This window comes from Vombatus ursinus, unplaced genomic scaffold, assembly GCF_900497805.2.
Source record: "Vombatus ursinus unplaced genomic scaffold, bare-nosed wombat genome assembly UNPS02003292.1, whole genome shotgun sequence".
Classification (NCBI taxonomy): Eukaryota; Metazoa; Chordata; class Mammalia; order Diprotodontia; family Vombatidae; genus Vombatus; species Vombatus ursinus.
In genome coordinates this window covers 2,559,878-2,568,419 of record NW_020943070.1, presented here as the reverse complement: position 1 = coordinate 2,568,419, position 8,542 = coordinate 2,559,878, and the positions used below count along the sequence as shown (strand labels likewise).

Here is an 8,542-nt window from a genome sequence, read left to right as displayed (position 1 = left end):
GGAAGGAAGGAAGGAAGGAAGGAAGGAAGGAAGGAAGGAAGGAAGGACGGACGGACGGACACATGAGCCAGGGGCAGAAGACCTGGGTCTCCCTCTTGTTTTGGATGAGTACTTCCTATAAGATCTTAGGCAAGTCCCTTCCCTGCCCTGGGCCAAGGACATTCTATCCTGCAACTAAGCAGGCAGGCATTGGGGGACAGTGGAAGGAGTCCCGCATATGAAGGCTGAGGACCTGCAGTTGAATCCTGGCACTACCATTTATTCCCTGAGGGACTTTGGACAGTTCATTTGCCTTCTGTTGGGTCTTCATTTCAGCATCTGTAAAAATGGGGCCTTGAACTAGAGGCTCTTTGCCCACCCACTGAACCTTGCTCTCTCCTTACAGAGCATGCTTGGGATCCTGGCCTCCCGGAGACTCAAGGATATCACCTTTCAGGAGGAGTACAGCTCGCTCTTCCCCACACCTCCTCCACCTCAGTCATAATGCCTCTCCCCACAGCTGCCTGACCTCCCCAGGCCCTAGGACAGCCACTGTGGCTCTTATTACACAGACCTCTGTGTCCCTGGCTTGGGGTTGGAGGGGAGAGGGGGTTGGCATGTGCAGGGGAAGGGCAGGGGCAGAAGTCATAACAAAGATGGGTCAGAGAGAAGTTGACTTGCTCCTTTCAACCCTGAGCCTGACATACAGGGTGTCCATACCTGCACTTTGGTGGGGTTAAGGGTTGAGCACCCATCCCTGCTAATTAAAGGATTCACTTTCCTTAGCTCTCCAAGGCATGATCAAGCTCTGGAGAGTGGATTCACAATGACTAAATTCCAAGAAAGACCAGAGGACCATTCTGTCCATTTTTGTAGATCAACAGAAGGGCCAAGCAGGTTAAAATATGTGTGACGGCTGGTCGACACATCCTCTTCCCAACAGGAGGATCTATTTGGGAGAGGCAATTCAGATCAGAGCTGAGAGGGAGGGAGTCAGTGAGGGAGTTAGGTGCCACACCTGGGAGCTCCTCAGTCTCAGTAGCCTGAGGCACTGTGAGCCATCTGTTCATGCCTATCAGCCATCCCTGGGTGGGTGGGCCAGAGCCCCCTCTACCCTGGACAGTGTTGGATAAACGTTTGATACCTTCTCCTTCTCCAGCTCTTCTTTGCCTGCACTCTGTGCAGATCCTCCTTCCCTCCTGGGCGAACTCACTTTTCATATACCAGAATCTCCATGACTCCTCTTACATGGGTGTTATGCTGAGATCAGTGTCCCTGACCAGGATCTAAAGGATCCCTTTGTCCTATCACTGACACCTCTTCCCTTTAGTCTTCGGTTTAGTCATCTGGGGGTGGGGGAAATGCTTCCCTTCAGAATGACAACAGCAAACGTCCCGCACTCAGGGACTCTTCCACAGTGGGGGCTTTCATCACTGATTGATAGTAGTGATTTACCATCCCTGCCCACACAAGCTGCCCTGTGTGAAGGGTGGGGGCTGGGGGAGAGGCAGGATGTGATCTCTTTGGGCCTTTAGGGAGCTTACACCTGGGAGGGGGCTAAGACATAGAAAGAGAGAGAATGCCCTCTGGATGAAGGAAAGGGGATCTAGGGGAAGATGAGCCATGGTCAGCCAGGGCATCTCTGAGCCTCCTCACAGGTGATCCTGAAGAAATTCCTTCTGCAGCATCATAGGCTTTCCTTGGGAATCTTGGGCAACGGGAAGCTTACCATGTCCTGAGGCAACCTGTCCTTCTTGGAGCCAGCTCTAAGGCTTAGGCAGATCTCCCTCTACGAGTTCTATCCTCGGCTTCTCACTCTAGCACTTGGGTCCTTTTCCATAGGATAGATTGGTCTTCTCACGTCCCCTTTGGGTTTTCTCTTCTCTAGGCTAAGTAATCTTGGTCCCTTCAGGCGATCTGATGGTAACTTTCTTGTTGGGTGATGAGGGGATCCTCTTTTGTATCTGTGGTGTAGGCTCTGCCTTTCTGGGGCATCCTGACCACCTCTCAGGAGCATGACTCCCCTCTCCCATTCACACACTCTCTTCCCATCCCCACCCCCAGCCACAGCCACTGCTCGGTGTCCAGCTCTTCCATGTTTCTGAGAGCTTTGAGAGTCTCCGAAGCATCTCCCCTTCCTGCCCCAGTCTTCCTGCCAAAGTCTGGCTCTAGGTGAGCCTCCTAGCTGGGAGGGAGGGAGGTTACTCATGATACCTGTGCCTACAAAACCCCAGCAGCATCTCTTTGGGTCTTCCTAAGATCCTCCCAGTTGAGTTGGGCAAGCAAGAGGCCATCTGTCTTCCTTAACAATCTCTGGCCATCAGGCAGCTTGCCCTACGGGTACAGAAACCATTTTGGGTCTGGTTGTCCAGTCAGCGGGATTGATGTGGGGCTTTACTAGGTAGTCCCCAAATCCATTTTTCCCCCAGAACTTGCCACATTTCCCAGGGCTATCAGGGACAGCACCCTCAGTGCCTGGAACCCTTTGTCGTGACAAAGACTGTTAGATATTTTCTTTAAGGCCAGTCTAATTTCTTTCCAGCCCCCTGACTTGTAGGGTCTAGGGATGATGCCTCTTAGCAGCTGCAGCAGCAAAGTGTGACTCTTCTCATAGATAAGCTTGTCCTGGGGGATAATTCCCATCAATCTCCACAAATTCCTATTGTCTCAGAAAGAGCATCTCCTGACCTTGGCCCCTCTGCCCTCAGGCAGCATGAAAGGGGAGCCCACAGAACCATCATGCTGAGGCTGCCTCTTCTCAATCTTCTCTCAGGATGAGATGAACATTTATAACAACAGGACACATTTGAAGAACATGGTCGGGTTTAACAGAACAATCGCCTCACAACAATCCTTCAGAGAAAGTAACCTAAATAATAGCATGCCCATTTTACAGATGAGGAAATCGGTCGAGAGAGATTACAATTCTTCCTTGACCTGTTGCTTCTGACATCATGCAATACTGCCCTTGACCAGGAAGCTGGTTGATTGCAGTGGGTCATTCCCAGAAGGCAGGCTTCCTTATCTGTCATTTCCACTCTCTATTAGGTGCTAACTGGTTATGTTTTGGGCACTAACCCTGCAGAGTAGCATGGTGCATGTACTAACCATTAACACAGACTAACCTGGCTTTTGTCTATGTGTCTCCTCCCCTCCCTGGTGTTCCCTCTCCCACCCTCCTGCCTTTGGCCATCCACCTCCTCCCCAAGGTGGGCCAGGCGGTGCTGGCCTTCCAGAGGTACCGGATCGGCGCCGACTCAGCCCTCTTCTCCCAGGACTACACGGACCCAAGCCAGGATTCAAGCATGCCTTATGCCCCCTATGCCAGTGAGCCGGAGGCTGGGCCTGACATTGGCGGCTCCTACCAGCAGCCTGCCAACGCCTTTGATGCTGAGACACAGGGCTACCAGACACAGGGGTACTAAGCCAGTGATGGGCCCCTCCTCAAATCCCTTCTGGCCCCCACACCCACCTCCCCTTGGCCTCTCCACCTCAGTGTCCAGAGGCAAAGAAAGACACCCCCATTACCTTCTCAGTCCTAAGCCCCCAGCCCCAGCTGTTACACACTCACGCACATACAAACTCCACACTTACTCTTCTCTTCCAATTCCTGCCCTCATTTCCTCTAGCTGAATGGAGTATATTTCCATCTTGCTGAGGTACGTGTATCCTACCCCTCTTAAATTTTACTAGAAATGTCTCTGAATTCCATCTGGGTCCTAGGGTGGAGAAAGCAACAGAATATCCAGGCATGGGGGCTGACCATCCAGGGAGAGAATGGCGGTGTCCCCCCTAGGGGTGAATGGTATGGTTGGGAGGGAGTGTGTGTTTGTGTGTGTGTGTATGTGCACAGTGTGTGTGCACATGCAAATGTGTCTGTGTATGAATACACTCACCAGAAGGTGGAAATGATTGAGGGAGTTAAGAAAGTGTAAGTATATTTGGATATGATGGGTGGGAGAGCAGGGTTTACAAGTTGGTGCAGGAGTGCAGGTGTGGAGGGCTTCCACTGGTGAAAGGGTCAAGCACTGGATTTAAGAGTGAGAAGACCTGAGTCTTTGGTTAAAGAGCTTCCCCACCTCTAAAATGAAGGTATCAGCCTTTTTGCCTGCCCTCCTAGGTCCCTCTGGCTCAGAGATTGGTTGAGGTCTGACTCCCAACCCCATCACAGCCTTTACCCTCAGATCCTGGGCTCCTTCTCCAGAGTCCTGGTGCTGCGGGCCCTTTCAGTATTATCACCCTTTCTCGGGTCCCACTTGGCTCGGATGGGAAGGATTAACAGGTTTTTCTGTGCCTGGGATAGAACAGGTTTGTGCCAGTGCCAGGGTCCATCTCAGCTCCGGGGGGGTCTCTGCTGATCTGCATGTCCTCTTGGCCTCAGTGCTTTCCAGATCAAAGCCAAGACACTGGTCACCTTCTTGGCCTCACTAACTCCAGGGTACAGGGACATCACGTTTCCTGCCCAATGATGCCTACACAGGGACTCTCCTACCTCCCTTCAGAGCTCAGCTAAGTTGTTCCCATGCTGCATAAGCGCCCCTGAAAGAACTCCCTTCCTCTTTTTGTCCTGAGCTCATCCCCCCTGCACGTTCCTGGCTCCTTCGGCCTACATTGAACTGCATTGACCCAGGTGTGGATCCCAGCATCCTACGGTGGATACTGCCTGGACATCCCTCCCCTCTGGAAAATCAGAGCAGCCTCCTCCATTCCATGCTTCCACCAATCCCCAACCTCATCCACCTCCTCTACTCCCCCCAAAAAATCCAACCCAACAATTTTTTTGTGTCTCAAAGGCCTAGGGTTGGAAAGGTCCTTCTAAAGAGAAGTCTATCCCACTGCCTTATTTAAGCCATCCCACACATGTTTTGTGCAAGTCAGCCTGGCTTTTATATGGCCAGACAACACACAGGCTAGGTGTGTCGAGCACTTGGATTCTGAATCAATCAATCGTTCACCAAAAGTTTCTAAAACATCCTTCCTGGGTTCAGCCTTGCACTGGATACTGAGTGTGAGATTCAAGCTGAGGAAGATAGGGGCCTTGTCCTCATGGACCTCACCAAGATCCCACAGAAGGCAGGGTCGGGGAGGAGCAGGGAAGGCATACGTGTACATAGAACATTGGGTTATTGGGTTGGACTGGTGATTTCACTGGTAAAGATGTCCCTCCCCCTACACTGGGGGAAGGAGAAAATGTAGACATGTACTGACTCTGCATCTTAGCCAGAGAGCACTTCTTGGGCCCCGAGAAGTTAAGTATTTGCCCTCGGTCACAAATAGGATTTGAACCCAGGTCTTCTAGACTCTGAGGCTGGCTCTCTATCCATTGGGCTACACTGCCTCTCACTGGAGAACATGAGGCCTTTTGCTGGAGTAAAAGGAATGAGGGGTGGAAGGGGAGAAAAGCTTGGAAAGGCAGGTTGAGGCCTGATAGAGAGGCTTGAATGACAGCTGCACACTCTCCCTCACCTTCTGTCTAAGAGCAAAGAGCTTGTAGATTCACCCGTCCCGTCCCAGCATCCCAGAGTGCCTGGACTTCTCAGAAGTGTCCAGTGTCTGTCTCATCCTCACCCAATTTTTGGAGATTGGAGGAGAAGCCTTAGGCACAGAGAAAGGAGTGACTTTCCCGAGGTCAGGAAGGTCATTAATGGGCAGGATTGGAACCTGGCTTCTCCACCCAAAACCCAGTGTTGTTTATACTACACTCCCATTGCTTCTAATCACAAGGGAGGCACCTGAGGCCCAGAGAAGTCAGAGCAATGTACCTGATGTCACACAGCATATGACGAAGTAGAGAAGGGGGGGAGGGAAGCCTGGGCTGGCTGGCTCTTTCCAGATCATTCTGGTCCCAGAGTCCACAGATAGGCCCTTGTCTCAGGGAAGCAACAGGGTTCACTGGAGGATGGATTTTCTCTAGCAACCAGGCTGCTCAGGAAGGAACATTAAACATAGGTGGGGGAGCCCTTCTAAGCAGAATCCAGCTGCAGCCTCCCCCCACCTCCCACCCCTCCCAAGGCTGAAAAGGTCATGGAATAGGCAGTAGAAGAGGGTGACCAGGAGGGAAAGGGGCTGCAAACTGTGTCCTATTTGGATCAGGTGAAGGAACTGGGGAGAAGAGAAAACTTAGGAAAGAATGAAGCATTTTTTGTGTGTCTAAAAAGCCATTACAGGGAAGAGGCATTAAAGGGCAGTAGTGAAAAGAGTAAGGGATTCAGAATCAGAAGACTTGGGTTCAGACCCCACACTAGCTAGCCTTGGAGATACCCTTTTCCCCATCTCAGCCTTCACTTCCTCACCTATACAATGACAAGGCTGTACTGGACAGCCTCCAAATTGATGATCTGATGACTGAGGGACTTTTAAGGTCTTTCACATGTTAACATTTGGTGGGTTTACAAGCTAACTAGCAGCAATGAGTGGAAATTACAGGGAAGCACAGTTGGGCTCAATAGAAGGGACAGAGCTGTTTAAAAGGAGAATGGTCTGTTTCAGGAAGGTAGTGAGCCCTCTGTCACTAAAAGCCTTCCAACAGTGGCTGGGTATAAAGGCTTGATAAAGGTGAGGAGAGGGCTAGATACCAGGATTTGTTCTGCTTCACCAGACAAGTCAATTCTCTTCTCTGAGGTCCAGTTTCCTCATCTGCAGAATAAGGGTTTTGATTTCTGTCTGCCTTACCTCGTGGAATATTGTGAAGTCCAAATGAGGTAATTGGTGTGAAAAACATTCAGAATGATGTTCATCTGTGAGAGATTCAAGGGGGTACTCCTACCCCAGCACTCCCCCACACACATCCTTTCCCATGATCACCTCCAGTGAGGCCACTGGAACCTTGTACTTGGGGGCAGAATTCCTGGGCTGTGATCCTCCTGACACTGCTTACTGGCCAGGAGACCCTGGACAAAGCCCTTAGCCTCTGGGGGCCTCAGCTGCCTCATCTATAAAATAGGAGTACCACCTTACCTACCTACCTGAAGGCAAAGTGCTGGAGCAGATGACCTGTGGGGCAGCCCTCCTAGCTCTAAGAGGGACGGTTCCTTTGAGTTAAAGTTTGCCCTCAACCTGATGGGGGCTTGTGGGGGGGGAGGGGCGTGGTGGAAGAAGGTGATGCTTATGGGTGATCATTTTCTCTCCTTGCTGGATTCCGACTCCTCATCCCCCCCACCCATCCCCAACTCCAGCCAGGATCTCCCTATTCAATCAGAACCAACCCCACGTGGACCACCCCTGCTGTTATAAGCAGTCAGCCTCAGCTGACTGACAGCTCCCTTCTTCCTAACCCTAGATTTCTCCCTCACTTAGCTCCCAGGAGGTCCCTGAGGGGCTCCAGACTTGTAGGTTTCCTGGGGTGCCTCTAGTAGGTCCCAGCTCTGTTTGACAGGACTGTGATGCCTTTATAGCAACTATCTGTTTTCTTCAATGTGAGTGCAAGGTTTTTACCTCCTAGCCTGCCCCCACCCACCTATTTCCTGACTTTCACACTATTTCTAGGTTCTTGCTGCCCCCCAGACCTCCCCCAACTCACCAAGGGCCCCCAGTCCTTTCCCTTCCTTAGACCTTACCTTTCTGCCCTGGTTCTGGCTAAATCTGGGTCCAAGAATCCTTCACGGAAAACAGAGGGTGGCCTCAAGGGCCACTTTGGGGCAATGCTCTCCACTTCGAGTTGTGGGAGGATAGGCGCCTTTCCCTCTGCCTCCCAATCCTGCTCCCTCTGACTGCATCCTTGGGGTGTCTATAGTCCTAACTGGGTGTCCCCTACTTGCCTCTCCTCCTCCCTGCAGCATTACTGCCTGTGTATAGTATAAATATATATTTTATATATATATAAGATGTATAATATAAGGCTATACAAATATAGATGTGTGTGTATGTGTGTGTGTGTGTGTGTATGTGTGTGTGAGTGATTGTGAAGAGAGTGGTAAAGGATGGTCAGCTCCAGGCAGATCCCATAGTAGGGTGTTCATCTGGCTCTCCCCAGTGTATCCGGACCCCTCCTCTGCCCACCAGCCCTTGGCCACCCCATCTGGTTGCCTGAGAGGGACTCTCAGAACCTGTGTTGGTTCCGTCCTTTATATTTGTGCTGAACCAAGTGAAGGTGGTGACTACTGGTGACATATCAATAAAGTGGTGTTCCAAACCCAATGGCTGGCCATGAGCCACTGTGTTCTCGATTTTCCCGGACATGAGGGGAGGCTGCTATGGGGGGGGGGGGAGGGGGGAAGGGTGGGGGGGGGCGGGAATATCTATAACTTCTCTTTCCTATTTCCCCAGCTCAGGGCACATTTGCCAGCAATGAAATCTGTGTCTAGAAACCTAGATTAGCAGGGACTTAGCATATAGCCAGACCAGCCTCTTGTTCATCTATGTGTTAGGGCTTCTATATCCTAGAATGGAAAGAATCCCTGATTTGGAGTTGGAGAGATCTGGGTTCAGATTCTACCTGTGTGCCAGTGGGCAAATGACCTCTCTGGGCCCCTTTCTTCATGTGTAAAAGAATATTGGATGAGATGATCTCAAAGCACCCTTCCATCTCAGTCTGATCCTTCTAGCTCTAAGTGCTAGGGTAGAA

General features: G+C 51.2%; 1 protein-coding gene across 2 annotated transcripts in view; it reads left to right on the top strand.

The window, feature by feature from the left end:
- The window catches only part of SYNGR1 (synaptogyrin 1), a 36,273-nt gene extending 28,168 nt beyond the window's left edge, over nt 1-8,105 (top strand). Inside the window, exon 4 of one of the 2 annotated variants that reach the window (XM_027873551.1) lies at nt 3,189-8,105. In XM_027873551.1, coding sequence (XP_027729352.1) covers nt 3,189-3,404 — 216 coding nt within the window. In that variant the 3' untranslated portion in view covers nt 3,405-8,105. Of the gene's footprint in view, nt 1-385; nt 1,138-3,188 lie in introns of those variants that run through there. The other variant, XM_027873541.1, reaches the window with a different exon arrangement.
- Nucleotides 8,106-8,542: the final 437 nt, after the last annotated feature.